Source organism: Chiloscyllium plagiosum, unplaced genomic scaffold, assembly GCF_037043375.1.
Source record: "Chiloscyllium plagiosum isolate Xiang-an unplaced genomic scaffold, Cpla_swu_hap1 HiC_scaffold_3, whole genome shotgun sequence".
Taxonomy (NCBI): Eukaryota; Metazoa; Chordata; class Chondrichthyes; order Orectolobiformes; family Hemiscylliidae; genus Chiloscyllium; species Chiloscyllium plagiosum.
The window spans coordinates 44,554,459-44,576,544 of record NW_028270141.1 but is presented as its reverse complement, the minus strand read 5'-3'; the positions used below and the strand labels follow the sequence as shown (position 1 = coordinate 44,576,544).

The 22,086-nt window shown below is 40.4% G+C and overlaps 1 protein-coding gene across 2 annotated transcripts in view; it reads left to right on the top strand.

The window, feature by feature from the left end:
• Positions 1 to 22,086, top strand: part of spast (spastin) — an 85,679-nt gene that overhangs the window by 56,331 nt on the left and 7,262 nt on the right. For both annotated transcript variants that reach the window (XM_043680713.2, XM_043680722.2), the window contains 8 exons: positions 229 to 322; positions 1,828 to 1,902; positions 11,632 to 11,703; positions 12,532 to 12,607; positions 12,751 to 12,842; positions 17,675 to 17,754; positions 19,203 to 19,245; positions 19,851 to 19,930. In XM_043680713.2, the coding sequence (XP_043536648.1) occupies positions 229 to 322; positions 1,828 to 1,902; positions 11,632 to 11,703; positions 12,532 to 12,607; positions 12,751 to 12,842; positions 17,675 to 17,754; positions 19,203 to 19,245; positions 19,851 to 19,930 (612 nt within the window). The remainder of the gene's footprint in view (positions 1 to 228; positions 323 to 1,827; positions 1,903 to 11,631; positions 11,704 to 12,531; positions 12,608 to 12,750; positions 12,843 to 17,674; positions 17,755 to 19,202; positions 19,246 to 19,850; positions 19,931 to 22,086) is intronic.

The window sequence follows — 22,086 nt, the reverse complement described above, 5'->3', positions numbered from 1 at the left end:
TCGTAATGCATGTCTTTTGGTGTTTGAGTTTGGACAGAATTGTGCTGCCTGGTAGTATTAGTGGAAATATTCTGGTAGATGTGTTGGGAGTAAGCGAATCGGTGGAGTTGAGAGAGAAAGAGAGAGGATGGACCCTGTATTCAAAGGCAATCATTGGTCAAAGAAAAATGACTGAAGAGCCTAGGTGATTGCAGATGAATTGATGGAAGTATAACATCTCTTACTTAGTGCACCATCTGTCCGTTTTGAAGATATTGCTGGGCAAGAGCTGGCAAAACAAGCATTGCAAGAGATTGTCATTCTTCCATCTCTTAGGCCTGAGGTAAGCAAAATGCATGCACCTGAAAATCTTTGTGGTATTTGTTGCTCGCTGTCTTGCTTTGATTTCATACTTTGAAATTTTAGGTAATTCAAGATAGCCCATCTTAAATTTTGACTTGACCCACATGTTCAGAAGCATTTGTAACTAAGTGAGATTCCCGTCGAGGCCAACCTTAGATAAGTTACTATTATTGTGATTTATTTATATTTACCACACAAGTGGTCTTAGAAGTACACTGTATAAGTGGTTTCATGCAGTGGACTCATGCCCATGTGAAACTGAGCTGCAATTGTATAATATCCTAGTCTATGGAATGCTTATAGCCTTCAACCAAAAGGGGATTTTTTTCAATTGAGGATAGAACATAAAACTAAGGCAGAACATATACGGAGTTTACCATATGTAATGGGTGATCATGTAGTGAAGAGAAAAAGGTAGTACCCTCTATCCAACAAAAGGAAATGGGTGAAAATTTAAACATTGTTTTAAGTAGTCTTTTGTTCCTTAAAAGGGAAGGGAAATTACTCCATTTGACCATTTGAAGTCTCTACCAAGTTTTTATTTTTTTAAAAACAAAAAATCCATTTAATCCACTCCTTTGTATTTTCTAATATCCCTGCAGTTTGTTTTCTGCTTCAATCACTTTTTCCAGTTTTCTTTTTGAAGGTTGTTGTTGAATATCTATTCATGATCCTATTAGTCAGCTGCACGATCATTATCTCTTGGTAACTTTGGTTTTATGTTGAAGGCATTCTCAAAACATCCGGTTTTTAAAACAAAATTTTATTTAAAGAATGTTCTCATGTATAATTGCATCGAATGCACAGTATAAGAACAGGCCATTTTGCCTAACCAACTTTACCAATGCTTATGCTCCAAAAGAGCCTCTTTCCACCCCTCTTCGTCAAATCCTAAAAGCATATCCTTGTTGTCATTTTGACCTTTAATTATTTATCTATATTACTTTTAAATTATAATTATGCAATTCACGTCAACTACTGTATGTGTTCCACATTCTGAGCACACACTAGGTAAGGAGGTTTCTCCTGAATCTCTTGGAATTATTAGTGATTATCTTATGTTTATACATGATATTCAGTTGGAACTCCAGTAAGATAAGGGATTTCATTGTGTTATGCTACTATGTGTTTTTATTGACTGGGCCCTATCCCTTTTATATTCTGGGCATATTCCAATGACTAAGCATGCAAATAACCTCCTCTTGAGAACCAGTCTTTGTTCTGGTAGTGAAGGGAGTGAAGTGGTTTCCACAATACAATTACGTTTGCTGTGCACGAATCAACTGCCTTGTTTGCCTGCAGTTTAAAATAGTTCAATGACTCCAATGTTTCAAGGATGCTATTTTCATATTATGTTAAAGATTTTTGTTTTCCAATGGAGGTTATTTCATTAATGACCTGTTATTGGACATTTCTAATATGCAAAATGGTTCACTTTTCAGTTTTCTAATCCTGTTTTATTCTCTGCCTTTTTCTTTATGCAAGTTGTTCACTGGTCTTAGAGCTCCTGCTCGGGGATTGTTGCTATTTGGCCCACCAGGAAATGGGAAGACAATGCTGGTATGTAAGGTTTATGTGTATGGTATTGTATATCCACAGCCGTGATGTATCCATATTATCCTTAATGTATGATCTTTTGTACCATCTATTTCCTGATTTGGTTTAACTTGTAACAAATGCTGTAAGTCTTTAGTGTTAAGCCATGCTTCATTGTGTCACAGTTTGGTCTTGTGAATCAAAATTGTTGTTAGCATGATCAAGGGTGAACAGCTGCTATTTGTACAATCCAAACACCACAGAATCAAACTTCTATGTTCTCACTCTGCAAATCATAGCCAGCAAAATACATTGAAACTTTAATTGTTTGTGACACCTTTTTGAGCTGATAGAGAGTAGAGGAAGAGCAAAATTACTCCTTCATCTCAGCACAGTAGTGTAAGTTTATAGTGCAAAAGATACTTTTCAACTTAATCTATGTATACAAAGCTATAATGAATTTTATAGCTGTTTAATAAAGCTATGACTGTAGAAATGAGGCTAATGCAGAAGAGAGAATGAGTTTGTTTTATACAGTGCTTCCATAATCTTGGGATATCTGAGTGCTTTGCACCCAAAGAAATATCACTTTTATTTTGTAATTTGGGTACTGCAGGTTCCACAAAGAGCAATGCGATGATAATCGGATAATAATACCTAGTACCAAAATAATATCTTTAGATCTTTTATGTTTACATTACAAGGCAAACTAATAAACATCACTTTTCCATTTGAATAAAAAAGATAAAGCAACAATTTGCACTTATTCAGTGCTGCACTAGAATCTCTGCTTAAACTTTATGGCTCAAATTACTGATGTGGAACTTGAAACTACAACTGTTTGGACCCCTTCATGTTCCTTGGTGCAAGAATATTTTCAATGAATATTTCTGTTAGAATTGCAGTTGAAGCTCTTGCGTAGAAGCCTCATTCTTGCCAAAAGTGTGTTTGAGCTCACCTCGTTCTTTTTTATATGGTTAGAATGCCTTCCTTTATATCGTTACACTCTGCAGTAATGGCTGAAATAATTCTTGACAGATGTACGTAACAGAGTTATGATGCCATCCATATTTCAGATCATTATGCTTCTGAAACTAGCTATGGAGACCAAATTGTGTTTTAGTTTGTGTAGGGTCTTTGCCAGTGAAAAGGATTTCAGTGGAAATGGCTGCTTATTTGTCATGATTTAACTAGCTGGTTACATGTATCGTGGTGAACTGAAGTAAAGTGTTTTACTTGTGCAACATTTCCAGTTGTGGTTTGGCTTAGTGGGTAGCTCTCTCACCTCTGAGACAGAAAGAAAGTGAGTTGAGCATAGGTACTCCTTGACTGACAACCATCTTCAACTAGGAGAACTGCAGATGCTGGAGAAGTCAGAACCAATAAAGTGTAACACTGCAAAAAGCACAGCAGGTCAGGCAGCATTTGAGGAGCAAGCGAGCCTATGTTTCAGCTATAACCCTTCATGATGAAGGGTTACGCCCAAAATGTCAACTCTCTTGCTCCTCGGGTGCTGTCTGACCTGCTGTGCTTTTTTCAGTGTTAAACTTTATTGACGACTCCATCCTCAGCTGCTTTGTCAGTGACCTTCCCTCTATTATTAAGTCAGAAGCGGGGATGTTCAACATCATTCACAGTGACTCATACTGAAGCCATCCATGTCCAAATCTAGCAAGGCCAGGGCAATATCCAGATTTGGACTGACACGTGGAAACTAATATTCACACCTCACCATGACAAACGGTGACCATCTGCAGCAAGAGCGTCTAACCATCACCTTTTCACTTCACTGAATCCCCCACAATCAACATGAGGGGTTACTATTGACCAGAATCTGACCAGGCTAGTCATACAAATACTGAAGCTATGAGAGCAGTTCAGTGGCTCAGAATCTTGTACCAAGTAATTCACCTCCTGACTCCCCAAAGTCTGTCGAACATTTATAGGACACAAGTCAGGAGAGTGATGGAATACTTTCCACTTAGCTGGATGAGTACAGCTCCAAGAAGCTTGACTGCGTCTAAGATAAACAGCCTGCTTAACTGGCACCACATAGATAAACATCCATTTGCCTCCACCATTGTTCAGTAGCAGCATTGCATACCATTTACAAGATGCACTGCAGGAATTCACCAAGGCTGTTTTGGCAGCAACTTTCAAACTATGACCGCTACCACTTAGAACGACAAGACAGTCGATCCATTGGAACAGCACCACCTGCAAGTTCCCTGAAAAGCCACTCTCCATCCTGACTTGAAAATATATTATAGTTCCTTTTTGATATTCCTAGTTCGAAGTCCTGGACTTGCTTCCATCATAATATTGTGAATGGTCCTACAACAAATGGATTGCAGCAGTTCAAGAAGGCATCTCTCCTCTACCTTCTGTGTAGAGATATGGAAGATACAAGCAGGTGTGGGCCATTCCACTCCAAGCCTGCTCTGCCATTTGATATGATCATGGCTGATCATTGGGCTCAGTACCTTTTTAGTCCTCCCCTCTTTCTATATCCCTTGATTCCTTTAGCCATGAGCTTGATCTACCACCTTGAAAGCACACAATGCTTTGGCCTCCATCACTTTCTCTGATAGTGAGTTCCACACTCTGTCTGGAGTTTTGATTTCCCAGAGGCATCTGCATCTAGCACAAATGAAGGTGGTAGCAGAGGCAAGTTTGGGGCCCAGTACAAGACCCGGTTGCATCAGCAGCAGCTGAATCAGCGAGATGAGCCTGAAGCAGATTCATGGCAGTGACTGAGTCGAGTTTGGTCTGATGAGGTACTCTGCAGCATTGATGGCATCTGAATTGGCGAGGTCTAGTAAGGACTCAGTTACAAGGGCATCAGTGGAGGCAAAAGAGTGGCAACTTTTATTCCATTGGAACAGCGAAGCATGACGGAGCACTTAACAAGAAGGACACAATCAAGAAGTTGAATACGTTTTTTTCTTTATTTCTTTAATTTCCTGTTTTTGTATTCCATGTTTTGATTTATTTTTGTGTTTATAGATGGCACCAGAGAGCGGTGACACGATACAAGACTTTTTCACTTTTATAACAAATACATGTGACAATAAATATATCAGATCAAATAAAAATGATGGACACCAGCATTTTCCCAACTACAGACATCAGATTTGTTGTACTTTCCTGATTTCTCTTTCCCCTCTTTTTTTTTTTAAATAGTGGGGTTACATGAGCTACCCTCCAATCTGTGGGAACTATTCTGGAAGCTAAAGATTGCAAAGAACCACCGATGCATCCACTATTACTAGGGTCACTTCCTTAAATACACTGACCTCTGGATTATCAGGCACTGGGAGCTTATCAGCCTTCAATCCCATCAATTTCTCCAACACTTTTTTTTTTCCTCTATGAATACAGATTTGCTTCAGTTCCTCCCTCTCCCTAAACCCTGTGTATCGCATAATCTCTGGTATGTTATTTGTTTTCAAAAAGGAGAACATAGAAGCAAAATATGAATTTTGTTTGTCAGCTGTTGTTGTTTCCTACTAAAAATTCTCCCATTCCTAACTGTAATGGACCTAATATTAATTTTCACCAACCTTTTTCTCTTTAAATACCTATAAAAAGTTTTAGTCAGTGCTTATGTTCCCCACAACCTTATACTCGTACTGTTTTCCCCCTCTTAATCAATCCCTTGGTCCTTTTTTTTTTTGCTGACTTCTAAACTATTTCCATTCCTTGGGTTTTTTTTTTGTTGCCCAATTTTTATAGATTAGTTTTAGATGGAAAAACATCTCTGACTTCTCTCATATCCCTGGTTTGACTATTGTTCTCTTTGCACTCTTGTGCTGGACAATAATAAAACAACTTGCCCATTCACTCTTTGAATGTTTGCCATTACCAGTCCACTGAGATTCCTTTTCAGTGACCTTTCCCAATCTGCCGTAGCCATCTAAAATGCTTTACACCATCACAGTTTGCCTTATGAAAACTTGGGACCCTAGTCTCAGAATCAACTATCTCTCCATCTTGGTGAAGAATTCTCTTATGGTCACTCATCCCCAAGAGGTGTCTCAACTGCATTCACAGTAATTCACTTCTTGCTGCACAACACCTATTTGAATATGGCCTGTTCTCTAGTTGCTTCCTCAACATGTTGGTCCAGAAAACGATCCTGTATGCACTGTAGGAATTCCTCCACTGTGGTATTGTGACTAATTTGATTCTCACATCTATAGGCAGATTAAAGTTGCCCCTAATTACAGATCTTCCTTTACTGCATCCATCTGTGATTCCTATTTAATGCAATTTCCAGCATCATCGCAGTTTGGTGGTCTGTATGCTACCTCCATTCGTGTTTTTATCCTCTTGATATTTCTGAACTGTACCCGTACAGATTCTACATTGTCTGACATATCTTTCCTCAATACTGTGTTTATATCATCTTTAACCAGTAATGCAACTCTGCTACATTTTCCTTTCTGACCTTCCTAACTATCCTAGGGTGTCATTTACCATACCACATCTGTATAATCTCAGAGGCAACTCTGGTTTGGCAACTAATGCTGGCCCAGCTAGTGATGCCCATATTCCATAAATTAATATGAAAACAGAACTTGGCTAACAGTATCAGTCATAGTTCCATTAGTAGCTCACTCACCTCTATCAGAGGGTTACAGTTCTAGCCCCACTCAAAAGCTTGAGCACAGAAATTGAGGTTCAAGGTGATACTGAGAAATTGCACTCTGGTGGTGTTATCTTTCAGATGAGGCATTAAACTGAAGTTTTATCAGCCTACTTGGTGAATGTGAAAAATCGTGGTGCTGGTTTTGAAGAGCCAGTTATCCCGTGTTCTGGCCAACATTTATCCATCAGTCAGCAACACAGAAAAGAGAGATCTGATTATCATTTGCTATTTGTGGCAGTTTGTTGATCAGTGCTCAGCAGCCATATTTCCTACATTACAATAGTGACTACACTTCCAAAAGCAATTAATTAGTTATAAAACACTTCTGTGAAGTCTGGTCGTAAAGTGCAATTTAATGCAAGATTATCCACCTGGAACACTGTATTGGAGTGAGCTCCTGTAACACACCTTTGAAACAGTTACTGTATTAAAAACACCATATTAGTGCATCTTGCTGTTCTTGGAAAATAACTTGCTTCCTGGTATTCTGCCTCTGTTCAGAAGTATCATAACATGTACATTATTGCAACAACAGCACAGGGATAGGTCCTTCAGCCCAGTATGTCTGTGCTGACCATGATTCCATTCTAAACTAATCCCATCTGCCTGCACATGGTCTGTATCTCTCTATTCCATGCCTGTTCATGTCTAAATGCCACTTAAACATTGCTACTGTAACTGATTTTGTCATCTCCCCAGGCAGCGGGTTCAAGGCACTTGCCACCCTTTGTTTCAAAAAGAAAATCCACTTCCTTTGGTCATTTCTTCCTTTTTTAAACTTTTACCCCCTCTCACCTTTTTAAACGTGCTGCTGCCTTTCTTTCCCCCACCCCTTGCCCAGTATCCAGTTTTTCTGCACCTCAGGTGCTGCCTGATCTCCTATGCTTTTCCAGCGACACACTCCACTCTGATCTCCAGCATCTGCAGATCTCACCGTCTCCTAATTTTGTATCCAACTTGCTGACTCACTGTCAGTCCTATGTGACTTAATTTTCTGGGCAAGGCTACCCTAAGAGGCCTTGTAAAATGCTTTAGTGAAGTCGATGTAGACTACATCCTCTGCCCTACCCTCAACAATCATCTTTGTTATTTCCTCTAAACACTCTATTAAACTTGAGCGACGAGACCTCCTTTCACAAAGCCATGATGACTATCCTTAATAAGCCAATTCCTCTCCAAATGTAAGTAAATCCTGTCCCTAAGAATTTTCTCCAATTTCCCTATAACTGATGTAAGGTTGATCGACCTAGAAGTTTCCTGGATTATTCCTGTTGGCCTTCTGATAGAAAGGAGTGATGTCGGCTGTTCTCTAGTCTTCTGGGGCTTCACCTATGGTTAAAGAAGATATGAAGATCTGTGTCAAGCCTCCAGCAATCTCCTCCTTTGCTAATTTCTGTGTCTTGGAATAAACACCATCAGGTCCTCAGAGCTTATCTACCTTCTATACCTTTTCAAGATATCCACCACCCACCTTTTTTTAATATTAACATGCCCTAGAATATTAATATCCCACTCTCCCATCCTCCTTACCGTCATCCGTGTTGTTCCCTTTGGTGAATACCAATGCAAACTACTCATTTAGGACCTCACCCACTTCCAGGTAGAAGTTACCTTTGTCCTAAAGTGGACCTATCCTTTCCATAGCTTCCCTTTTGCTTATAATTTATGTATAAAATACCCTGGGATTCTCCTTAATCCTACTTCAAGAATTCAAGATGATTTCATGGTGCCTTTTAGCTCACCTCACTTCTCATTTTAAGCTCTTTCCTGCTCCCTTTATATTCCTCAAGGGCCTTGTCCGATTTCGGTTTCCTAAACCTTATACAGAGGAACCTCAGTTATCCGAATATTGAATTATCCGAAGGGGATCTCAAGGTCTCAATAGAAACGTTACGTCAAAAAAACTATTTTAACCCTGCTGTGTCTTTTGTTTACAGGTACAATGATTAAAAACTAACTCTGCTCACTGAAATGCTGCTGAGGACAGTCCAGGCACCGTCTTCAAATGACTGACCTCCCGCCCTCCCTCTCTCCCCACACTTTTCCTGGAGTTCTACGCAAGTGTGAACTCTAAACCTCCCTTCCCCAGATAATTGTCCTGTACAGGGCAGAGGTGGGACCTATCTGTGTGTGTGTGTGTGTGTGTGTGTGTGTCGCGCACATATGCGCTATTTGGAGGCTTATCCCACACAAGCAGCAATAATCTTCCTGTTGGTGTACAGTCCGGGAGCAGACAGGGCTGGGGGTGGGTGGGAGGGCAGACTGGGTTGGGGTGGGATCACATGTGCAGTGTGCTACTGCCTAGTCACCTGAACTGGGACAGACTTCACAGAAAACTGAGCCCTAGAGGAAATCAATTAACTGATTAATCAATTATCTGAATGAAATAGTACCCACCCATCTCGTTTGGATAATCGAGGTTCCTCTGTATGTTCTTCCTTTTCTCTTCATAACTTTCAGTAGCTTTTGTCATCCAGAGTTCCCTAACCTTATCATCCCTTTCTTTCAGCCGCACAGGAACATTCTGGTCCTGAAATCTAATTAACTGGTCTTTAAAGCGGTCCAACATGTCAGATGTAGACTTATCCTCAAACAGCATTCCCCAATCTAATTTCTCCAGTTTCCTGCTTAATGCTGTTGTAATTAGCCTTCCCCTAATTTAGCACTTTCATCCAAGAATCACTCTTATCTTTATCTATAGCTATCTTAAAATTTAAGGAATTATGATCATTGTTCCTTTACTGAAACTTTGATAACCTGGCTAGGCTCAGTCCCAGTACAAGGTCTGTTATGCCTTTTCCTAAGTTAGACTATCTGCATATTATTCAAAGAACCCATCCTGGATGCCCCTAGCAAATTCTGCCCTCTCTAACTCCTGGCATTAAGGGAGTGCCAGTCACAATCTTGATGTTTTTAACACCTTTCCATGACCTGCTTATATATGTGTTCCTCTATCTTTTGCTGGCTATTGGGATCCTTACAGTAGAGCCCTATCATATTGATTGTACCTTTCTTATTCCTGAATTTTAACCATAAGGCCTCAGTAGATGAGTTCTCCAAGACCTCATCTAACGGCAGCTGTGACATTTTCCATAATCACTAATGCAACTCCCCCACCCCTTTTTACATCTCTCTCTAACATGCCTGAAACATTGAGCTGTCAGTCCTGCCATTCTCTCAACCAAGTTTCTGTATTGGTTATAACATCATAGTTCCATGTACTCATCCAGGCTGTAACTGGTTCACTAATGTCCTTTAGGGAAAGAAACTGCTATCCTTACCTGGTCTGGCATACACGTGACTCCAAACCCACAACAATGTGGTTGTCTCTTAACTGCCCTCTGGGCAATTAGGGGTTGGCAATGAATGTTGGCCTAGCCAGCTGCTGCTTCATGCAGTAAATTAATAATAAAAAAAACAAAAGAAAACCTGGTTATACTCCTTTCATTAAAATAAATGCATAGCAGACTGCCTGTTCATTAACCTGGCCCTGCCTGTTCTTCCTATTAGAGCTGAAAATGTGTTGCTGGAAAAGCGCAGCAGGTCAGGCAGCATCCAAGGAGCAGGAGAATGGACGTTTCGAGCATGAGCCCTTCTTCAGGAATGAGGAAAATGTCTTTCCTCATTCCCGAAGAAGGGCTCATGCCCGAAACGTCGATTCTCCTGCTCCTTGGATGCTGCCTGACCTGCGCTTTTCCAGCAACATATTTTCAGCTCTGATCTCCAGCATCTGCAGTCCTCACTTTCCCCTTTTGTTCTTCCTATTAGTCTTACTTGACTTAATGTTGACCTTCTCCTCAATCACTCCACATGCTTGATCTACTGCTCTGGTTTCCACCCTGCTGCCACACTAGTTTTTGCCCTGGAAGAGATTTCAATGGTCTAGATATCTGAAGCTCGCCCTCCTACATCAGCTCTTTAGCCATGCACTCAGCTGTATTATCTTATTATTTCTGGCACAAAGTAATCACACAATTTACAACTCTAGAGGTCCTACTTTTCAACTTTATACCTAACCCCCTAAATTCCCTTTTCAGGACCACGTGACTCTTCCTGCCTATGTCATTATACCAGTATGGACCATAACCTTTGGCTGTTCACCCTCCCCTTTCAAAATATCCTATTCCATCCTGGATTTTGGCACCAAGGAGGCAACAGACCATCTTGGTGTCTCACGCACGGTCATAGAAACACCATTTATGTCCCTGACTGTAGAGTCCCCTATCATACTGCTTGTCTATACTTTGATCCACAGGGGGCTCTTGTATTGCCTGCCCATGCTTTACTCATCTTCCTGGTGGTCTTCCAGCGCTTTTCTGTTGGTGTAGTTCTTTCTTGTGGTGTGATCAACTCGCTAAACACGCTGTCGATGATGTACTCCGCATCATAACTGCTCCTTAGTGAGTCTATCCGTAGCTCCAGCTACCCCATGCAGCAAATCAGGAGCTGCAGCTGAACACATTTCCTGCATCTGTAGTCACCATGCATGCTGGAAATGTCTCTGATTTCCCATATAGGAGCTGAAGGAGGCCAGCTTCTCCTGCTGTTGTAATCCTTGCCAATGACAAACAATAAACTAGGAACCAATTACACAACCTTACCCACCAAATCAGATTTCTTATTCTCACTCTCTACTCCTAACAAATCTACAAATCTCAAAAGTCAGGATTTTACACTCCAATTCTTGGGTGCTACTGTCACAGCCTCCAGATCTGGTTTCCAAACAGCCAATCGTACCTCACTACCCATGCACTGTCACATTTGTTTATATAGGTTAAAGACTTTAAGGAAATCTGTAATGAGTAAATCATCAAATGAAAGTCAAAGCTGGTGTCTGCACTCAGTTACTGGTGCTGCTATGATGTCCTGCTCGATTAATATGTTACATAATGTTACTGACCTATTCATAAGAACAAGGCGATTTTGTGTTCATTGCCATTGGTTTTAACTAGGTCATCAGTAAATGTGATCCAATAGGCTTATCTTTTGCAGTTTTAAGGTTTAGTTAGAGATTTCAATCAAAGGGCATTTGCGTGCTTTTGTCAATGTGTTGCGTGTGAAGCATTTATCGTTTCTCAGTCACCTCTTCTGTTTCAATGTAGGCCAAAGCTGTCGCCTCCGAATCCAATGCAACATTCTTCAATATCAGTGCTGCAAGTCTAACCTCCAAATACGTGAGTAATTTTGACAGCGTCCAAATGTAGTGTTATGATCCCACTGTATATTATTACTGGACACATCAGACCCCAAACTGAAATCTGGCCTATAGAACATTTTTTATTATTTAATGTGGTCCTTCACAGAAGAATAAGTACACATAGCTGCAGGTTTGGTTTTGACAATAAAACAAAAGCTTATCATACAAAAGAAATGAAGATATAATAGAACAAACCAAGTTATTTACATATAATTGCAGTTTTGAAATACTGAAACAAAATTCCATCTATCCCAACACTATCACTTTATAGAACTCTAATATCACAGTTCCATTTTCTATCATTTTCTACAGGTTTAATTTTCTTTCGATTCCTAGTCTTGATAGCATGATAGCTTTTTCTTTAATTGTTCACACAATTGAGTTTCAACTTAGCTTCATATAACCCCCTAACCAAGTCTGGAATTTTTTGAATGAAATTTTGACCCTGAAGTAACCTATTCCTGTCATGAGCTAACTTCTTTCTCTAGGAGAAACTCTTCTTCTGACCACAGCTTGGTCTTCTGTGAAACTGAATCCAGAAGTTTTCCAACTAAGGGATTTTTTTTTTCTCGCAACAAAAAAGTCAACACTTGATTCCACTGGTTCAAAAGCATGGATAATACTTTTCAATGATGTAAAATTTAAACAGATTTTACTGTAGCTGATAAAGCATTTAACTTTCGGCACCCTTTTTGAATGTTTAATTTCACTTTTATGCATTAAAACAGTTTTCCATATTAATGTTTTGGTAAGTTGATAGAACTAAATTGTTTGATCACTTCCTTAGAAGCTGTTTCTATTTTAGGTTGGAGAGGGAGAAAAGTTGGTGAGAGCTCTCTTTTCAGCAGCACGAGAGCTTCAGCCATCCATCATTTTCATTGGTGAGTGCAGCACCAGCATTTAAAAATCTGTACCCATTAGCATTATTTGTTTATATCTGGTAGTACTGTACGTTAGTGTATTGCAAATTCTATCTGACAACGTGAGATTTGTTTGTTCATAAATGTATTGATCTTTCTCTCAGATGAAATAGATAGCCTTCTTTGTGAGAGGCGAGAAGGAGAGCATGATGCAAGCAGACGCTTAAAAACAGAGTTTTTAATAGAATTTGATGGGGTGAGTACAGTTGGCCATCCATTATAATATGTTCATATTTAGGGGCAGAATGACTCAAAGGTTATAGTATTGTTTTTACCACAAGTGAGAGATGTGAAACTGACCCAGTTTGGATCACCAAGGAAGATAGTCACTGATGATAAGGAGGCCAAAGAGGGGTAATATTCTGTAACTTGGATGCTATTTGTGTACGTTGACCAGGTTTTAATGTACTTTTTGTGTTCATTGTCACTGAGCACTCCTGTAACAAACTTTATAGTTTGCCTTTGCCAGTACCAGTCTAATGACTGAGACCTTGAGACTGTAGAAATGAGACCCCCTCCAAAGTGTACAACTTACTGCATGCTCATATGTACATTTTAAGAAGGCAGTCTGATTTTAAAACTCCAGTCGAATTAGGTTAATTGTAAACCATGACAGTAGTTTATTTCTTGTACAGAGCAGAATATAATCTTTAGTGAAATGCAGTCTATTTAACTTTGACCTTATGGGCCTAATTCATTTTCCAGTCCAGCAAATTTCCGCTTCTAAGGAATTGTTGGCCCATTGCAATTGTGGAATTTTCTGAATTATTGAAAGACCTCTGTCATGTGTTTCCAATTCAAAATTACAACAATCTCTATTCCATTTTGGCGGAAGGCAGTGACTAACCATGTCCTACACTATTCGGGATTGAGGTTTCCGATGTCTTGAAACGGCATATTGCAGCCTGTTTTACAATCTCTCAATTTTTATTCTGTTGAAGTCCAGTAGTGCGGACAATGTAATTGAGAGAGGGGGATTGGCCTATTCCAACTTCTTTATCAGAGTAAGAAAAATCGTACCATAGTTGTAAATGTGGGAGAAATGAAAAAAGAATAATCCACTGAAGGCAATTCAGTGAATTATGTATCTATTTCTGTTTTGAAATAATCAGTACTGTCTCATTCTGTTATCTACGATGGGGAGCCTATGTCCCAGATTGCCCTATTGCTCACTGGAACAATGTTTCTGAAGGCTACTTTTGATATTTTAGCACAGGCCATGCCACGCTCTCTGAAATAATTGTTCAATACGTAACCAGAGACCCTTAACTGCTCTATATGATACTGTTGTTCTCATGAAGAGATGGTGTGTGCCGAACTTCAAAAAGATTGACATGATATCAGTGATTTCATCCTCTTAGTTGTCTGTCACCTGCATTGCTTTGGACCAAAGCAAACCTAAAATTAGTGCTGCTCAGTGGTGTATAGGTTTATTCTTAAGTGGATGGTAATAGTTATGTTATGCATCAGTAATCCAGAAAATAAGAACTCTGATATCACCAGTTTGTGAATTTGAAATCTGGTAATAAAAAGCCAATATCAATAAAAATGAACATGAGTTGGTTAAATTGTCATGAATACCCAGCTGACTTGCTTTGCCGCCTTTAGGGAAGGAAGCCTATTGTTTGATTTGGTGTATAGGTGATATCTGCCCTGTACCAACATGGGTTGCTCAGGGGCAGGAATGGTTGCTGGATGTTCCAGGGTTTAGAGCATTTAAAAAGAATAGGGAGGGGGGAGAAAAGAGGAGGGGGTGTAGCACTACAAATCAGAGAGGGTATCACAGCTACAGAAGCTTCCATTGTCAAGGAAGATCTGCCTACCGAGTCAGTATGGGTGGAAATTAGGAACAGCAAGGGAGCAGTCACTTCGTTAGGGGTTTACTACAGGCCCCCAAATAGCAGCAGGGAGATGGAAGAAAGCATCGGTCAGCAGATTTTGGAAAAGTGTGGACGTAGTAGGGTTGTTGTAATGGGTGACTTTAACTTTCCCAATATTGATTGGAACCTCCTTCGAGCAGAAGATTTGAATGGAGATGTTTTTGTAAGGTGTGTTCAGGAGGGTTTCCTAACTCAGCACATTGACAGGCCGACGAGGGGAGAGGCCATTCTAGACTTGGTGCTCGGAAACGCGCCGGGGCAGATATCTGATCTTGTGGTGGAAGAGCATTTTAGTGATAGTGACCACAACTGCCTCACATTCTACATAGCTATGGAGAAGGAAAGGATTAGGCAAAATGGGAGGATATTTAATTGGGGAAGAGGAAACTATGATGCGATTAGACATGAGTTAGGAAGCATGGATTGGGAGCAATTGTTCCATGGTAAAGGCACTATAGACATGTGGAGACTGTTTTAAGGAACAGTTGTTGCAAGTGATGAATAATTATGTCCCTCTGAGTCGGGCAAGAAGTGGTAAGATAAAGGAACCCTGGATGACGAGAGCGGTGGAGCTTCTCGTTAAAAGGTAACTTACATAAGGTGGAGGAAGCAAGGGTCAAGCTCCGCTCTCGAGGATTACAGGCAGGCAAGGAAGGAGCTCAAAAATGGTCTGTGGAGAGCCAGAAGGGGGCACGAGAAAGGCTTGGCAGAACGGATTAGGGAGAACACAAAGGCATTTTTACACTTATGTGAGGAATAAGAGAATGGTCAAAGGAAGAGTAGGGCCGATCAGGGATAGCATAGGGAATGTGTGTGTGGAGTCTGAGGAGGTAGGGGAAGCCCTAAATTAGTTTTTTGCTTCTGTCTATTACGAAAGGAACGACTTTGTAGTGAATAAAACCTTTGAAGAGCAGGTGTGCATGCTGGAATGGATAGAGATAGAGGAAGCTGATGTGTTGAAAATTTTGTCAAACAATTCAGATTGACAAGTCGACAGGCCCAGACCAGATTTGTCCTTGGCTGCTTTGGGAAACGAGAAATGCAATTGCTTCGCCACTTGCGAAGATCTTTGCATCCTCGCTCTCCACTGGAGTCGTACCTGAGGACTGGAGAGAGGCAAATGTAATTCCTCTCTTCAAGAAAGGAAATAGGGCAATCCCCGGCAATTACAGACCAGTAAGTCTCATGTCTGTCGTCTGCAAGGTGTTAGAAAGGATTCTGAGGGATAGGATTTATGACCATCTGGAAGAGCATGGCTTGATTAAATGCAGTCAACACGGCTTTGTGAGGGGCAGGTCATGCCTCACAAACCTTATTGAGTTCTTTGAGGATGTGACTAGAAAAGTTGATGAGGGTCGAGCTGTGGATGTGGTGTATATGGACTTCAGCAAGGCATTTGATAAGGTTCCCCATGGTAGGATCATTCAGAAGGTCTGGAGGATTGGGATACAGGGGAACTTAGCTGTCTGGATACACAATTGGCTGGCCAACAGAAGACAACGAGTGGTAGTAGAAGGAAAATACTCCGGCTGGAAGTCTGTGGTGAGTGGTGTTCCACAGGGCTCTGTCCTTGGGCCTCTACTGTTTGTAATTTTTATTAATGACTTGGATGAGGGGATTGAAGGATGGGTCACCAAGTTTGCAAACGACACAAAGGTTGGAGGTATCGTTGACAGTATAGAGGGCTGTTGTAGGCTGCAGCAGGACATTGACAGGATGCAGAGATGGGCTGAGAGGTGGCAGATGGAGTTTAACCTGGATAAATGCGAGGTGATGCATTTTGGAAGGTCGAATTTGAAAGCTGAGTACAGGATTAAAGATGGGATTCTTGGCAGTGTGGAGGAACAGAGGGATCTTGGTGTGCAGGTACATAGATCCCTTAAAATGGCCACCTAAGTGGACAGGGTTGTTAAGAAAGCATATGGTGTTTTGGCTTTCATTAACAGGGGGATTGAGTTTGAGTCGTGAGATCTTGTTGCAGCTCTCTCAAACTTTGGTTAGACCGCCCTTGGAATACTGTGTCCAGTTCTGGTCGCCCTATTATAGGAAAGATGTGGATGCTTCGGAGAGGGTTCAGAGGAGGTTTATCAGGATGCTGCCTGGACCGGAGGGCTTATCTTATGAAGAGAGGTTGACTGAGCTCGGACTTTTTTCATTGGAGAAAAGGAGGAGGAGAGGGGACCTAATTGAGGTATACAAGATAATGAGAGGCATAGATAGAGTCGATACCAGAGACTATTTCCCAGGGCAGAAATGACTAACACGAGGGGTCATAGTTTTAAGCTGGTTGGAGGAAAGTCTAGAGGGGATGTCAGAGGCAGGTTCTTTACAGAGTTGAGAGAGCATGGAATGCGTTGCCGCCAGCAGTTGTGGAAGCAAGGTCATTGGAGACATTTAAGAGACTACTGGACATGCATATGGTCTCAGAAATTTGAGGGTGCATACATGAGGATCAGTGGTCGTCACAACATCGTGGGCTGAAGGGCCTGTTCTGTGCTGTGCTGTTCTATGTTCTATGGTTGACTCTTGATTGCTTTCTAAAGTAACCTAACCAGTTTTGTTTTTTATTATTGCATTAAATATTTACCACTGGTTTGAGAAGAAGGCCCAACATCATTGTCTCAGGGCAACAAGGAATGAATATTGCCAACAGCATCCATATCTCAAGACCAAACTCAAAAGGCTTCCTGATGTAACTTTTCTATTTTTTTATAAATAAACTTACCTATTAGTCTTTGAATTCTGATACAGCAGCAACATGATTTATATCTGACCAATAGGAAATATGTCATTCTTCCCATTTCTGTTTTTTTCCAGCAATGGAGTGCTTGGCATCATTCAATGATGATCTGGGAAAAAGTCATGGGCACCAGCTGATGCCTTGCCTCACTGCTGCATGAGTTTGAATTTCTGATATCATATGTTACATATGTGCTGTCATTAATTAGTTAAAAATGGAAATATCATGCAAGCCTTTTTTTAAAACACAACATGTGGAAGGGTGAATCTTTTCATTACCGGGAAGTAATGACAAAATAAAAATTCCAGTTACGTTCAGATATTTTGAATATCATCAGAAACATTAAAATCCATTCAAAAAAAGCTATCTGAATATATTAGTATTTTACAAGGTCTCCTTTATTTTTAGGTGCAGTCCAGTGGGGATGACAGAGTTTTAGTAATGGGTGCAACAAATAGACCGCAGGAGCTAGATGAAGCTGTCCTTCGGTAAGTAGTCTGTGCCCCCACAGCACTGAGACTAGGGATATCAAATTTAGAAAAAACACCATGTTTTGTTTTAAATGTGTATTTCACTGATTTATATGGAAAGTCCTGCAGCTGAGAAATGTCTTTTCTAAGCAATCTTTGAGCATTTGATACTTTGGCTCAATATTAGTTTATTTTTGAACCTGGAGATAAAAGTGTATTTTAATCTGCCTGCATGTCTATCAACAAATGTTTGAATGTCTCAATCTTTTTGTTGCAGCAACTTAACTAACAAAGCTGCTTTTTACATTTAATTTAAACTCTGTGCTGTACATTTGACTTCTGTAGGTTTTGATGTTAAAGCAAACCATGGTACCTTAATGTACAGTTTCCTGAATTGTCCATTTTTGAAATTGTCTTTCATTTTGTTCAGTTGTATCATAACCACCTGAGTCACAGACATGGATTCAAGTCAGAATTAAAGATTTTAGACCAGGATCAAAGCTAACATTTACAGTGCAGTACTGAAGGAGTACTACACAATTAGAAGTGCTGTCTTCCCAACATGTCAGTAAACCATGACCTTATTAACCCTTTTCAGTTGATGCAGTAGGTACTCTAGAACATAGAACATTACAGTATTTCCCTTCGGCCCTCGATGTTGCACCAAGCTGTGAAAACAGTTTGAAGACTATCTAACCTACACGGTTCCATTATCATCCACACGTTTAGAAATTTTTTGTCTTGTCTCAGTTTGAATTCCGCTTTGTCCCCAGTGCCTGGGGTAGATTAGTAGCCATAATTGTACACTGTTCTCCATATTAGATTAGATTACTTACAGTGTGGAAACAGGCCCTTCGGCCCAACATGTCCACACCGACCCGCCGAAGCGCAATCCACCCATACCCCTGCATTTACTCCTTTAACCTAACACTACGGGCAATTTAGCATGGCCAATTCACCTGACCCGCACATCTTTGGACTGTGGGAGGAAACCGGAGCACCCGGAGGAAACCCACGCAGACATGGGGAGAATGTGCAAACTCCACACAGTCAGTCGCCTGAGTCGGGAATTGAACCCAGGTCTCTGGCGCTGTGAGGCAGCAGTGCTAACCACTGTGCCAATGTCATAACATTGCCAATGTTATAACATTGCCAATGTCCTTTCCTCAGAAATTTCTAAAAAGGAAATTAAATGTGCTTGAAGGGAAACCAATTTGATGTCCTATGGGGAATGATCAAGAGTATGCTACTAATTAGGTAGCTCTTTGAAAGTGCAGGGACAGGCACAGTGGATCAAATTGCTCCTTGCTCTGCTGAGTCATTCTGTGCTTAGATTATGAATACTTGGATTTACAATGAAGATAATTTAGGTGAGTTCATTGCGTATTATACAAAACAAATTAACTAGATTATATAAAACAATTCTGTAATTATGTGCAAATAATCTTTTCCATTCTTATCTGCAGACGTTTTACAAAGAGGGTGTTCGTCTCACTACCAAATGAGAAAGTATGTGAAAGCATTACAAAAATTTTAGCCTGGTTTAAAATTGTGTATTTATCAATGTGCACTTGTGATAACCCACTCATATATATGGTACAGAATGTCATGGCTTCCTAGACTGGACAGATTTGTAAATTTGGCTCATCCTTTAACCAACCCTAATATTATAATTGAACTATTAGATATGAGGATGACCTTTTAACTATTGGAATACTAATTTTAAAAAAGCTTGTTTTGTACTCGCCTCTTTAGCTTGTTTCATGCATTTTTGTCTAAAAATAAAATGCATAATGTGGGCGTACAAACCTGTTTGCAGGAGGATGCATTGTGTGCCTTGGGTGATGTTGCCTGAACAGCAAGTTGTGCGAACTTTGGAGTACTGGGTTGGAGTAAATGTATCTAAGATTTTATGTTCTTGATTATGGGAACCAATCAGTTCTAATGAATGTTTAATAAACTCACTATTTTAGCCCTCTCTCCCTGTGTTCACTGTATAAATTCTTCAACTAAGGAACACTGCAATAGTATCTCGTATAATTTGTGTAATTAATTTTCTGAAGAGTTTTGCAGAGCAACTTTCATTTTGTTTTCCCTGTTCCCTTCTTCTGCAGACACGGCTGTTACTGATTACAAATCTTTTGGCCAAACATGGGAATCCGCTAAGTCGAAAGGACCTTGAACATCTGGCCAAGTAAGTCATTTGTAATTAAGGTCTGCCTGTGTGAGTAGTTTTTCTGGGTATTTTTGTTCTGTTTCATATTATTAACTTTTTGGCAGTCCCATAACTGAGGTGCAAGCTATCCTAATTCACTCCTAAATGGCTTGGCTTTGATCTAATTCCTTGTTCTCGATTCCACGACTGGAGGAAAAATCTCTCTCTATCTACCCTATCAAATCTATTTAATGTTTGTGAGAAGATTTGTAGCTCGGGTGCTCGTTGCTGTGGTTCTGTTCGCCGATCTGGAAGTTTTTGTTGCAAACGTTTCGTCCCCTGTCTAGGTGACATCCTCAGTGCTTGGGAGCCTCCTGTGAAGCGCTTCTGTGGTGTTTCCTCCGCCATTTATAGTGGCCTGTCCCTGCCGCTTCCGGTTGTCAGTTTCAGCTGTCCGCTGTAGTGGCCGGTATATTGGGTCCAGGTTGATGTGTTTGTTGATGGAGTTTGCGGATGAGTGCCATGCTTCTAGGAATTCCCTGGATGTTCTTTGTTTCGCTTGCCCTACAATGGTAGTGTTGTCCCAGTCAAATTCATGTTGCTTGTCGTCTACGTGTGTGGCTACTAGGGATAGCTGGTCGTTGAAAAATTGATTCTGTTAAACCTTTCATCTGTTAGAATACCATGATAGTTTCATTTATTTCATGTGTAAATCACAAAAACTTTTTTTTTTTAAAAGTTGCATTCTCAGGTTAGCTGTTAACAATGGTGATAGCTAGACAATATGTTGCACCTTCAACATATTGTCTAGCTATCCCCATTGTTAACAGCTAACCTGAGAATGCAACTTTTTAAAAAAAGGTTTTGTGATTTACACATGGTATTCTAACATGAAAGGCTTAACAGACAATCAATTTTTCAATGTATAATTTCAGTTATAGCACATTGTAAATTTTTGCTATAAATTCTGTGTTAGGATTGAGCCCTCCACTACCACCTGATGAAGGAGCGACGCTCCGAAAGCTAGTGTGCTTCCAATTAAACCTATTGGACTATAACCTGGTGTTGTGATTTTTAATTTCCTCAGATAAGGAGTCTTAAGACTGCACACTACTCCAAATGTAGCCTCAAAAATATCCTGTACAATTGCAACAAGACATCCTTGTTTCTGTACTTGAATCCTCTTGCTATGTAAGCTAACGTACAGTTTGCCTATCTGCCTGCTGCACCTGTCTGTTTACTTTCCGTGACTTTCCGCAATATTGTGTTTATGTCCTCTTTAACCTTTTTCACCTTTTTTCCTTTTTATCTTTCCTTTCTGAATATTGAATACCCCTGGATGTTCAATTCCCATCCGTGGTCACCCTGTAGTCATACCAACTCATTTACATCTGGTTGTATGATTAATTTTTCTACTTTGTTTTGTATGGTCCATGCGTCCAGGCACAAAGCCTTGTCTTTTTAATGTTCCTTGTCCCATTCCCACTTCTTTTTTTACTGTGGCCTTGTTTGATTCTGGCCCTTGATTCTGCCCATCACTTCTCTTGTTCCCCTTTTTCTCTATTTGTATTTGTTAGCCAAAAGACAAAAACAGAAATGGAGATGTACAGCATGGAAACACCCTTCAGTCTAACTTGTCTATGTTGGCCAGACATCCCAACCCAATCTAGTCCCACCTGCCAGCACCTGGCTAATATCCCTCTAAACCCTTCCTATTCATATACTCATTTAGATGCCTTTTAAATGTTGCAATTGTACCACTTGCCTCCTCCACTTCCTCTGGCAGCTCATTCCATACACATGAAAACGTTGCCCCTTAGGTCCCTTTTTATATCTTTCCCCTTTCACCCTTAACCTATGCCCTCTAGTTCTGGACACCTCCACCCCAATCTTGCTTAAATTCCCATTCCCCTGCTAATTTAGTTTAAACCTTCCTCAACCACTTTTGCAAGTAGTTTCCCTCGGGTATTAATCTCAGATGTAACCTTCCAGTTTGTACTGGTCCCAAAGCCCCAGGAATCCGAAACCTTCCCACTCCCATCGTAACTTTAGCCACATGTTCATTCAGCATGTCCTGCTATTTCTCCTCTCAGTAGAAAGTGGCACTGGCATTGATTTTGAGGTCCTACTTTTTGACTTGCTTCCTAAAATGCAAATATTTTGCATTTAGGCTTTTGTTTAAAAAAAAAAGTTGG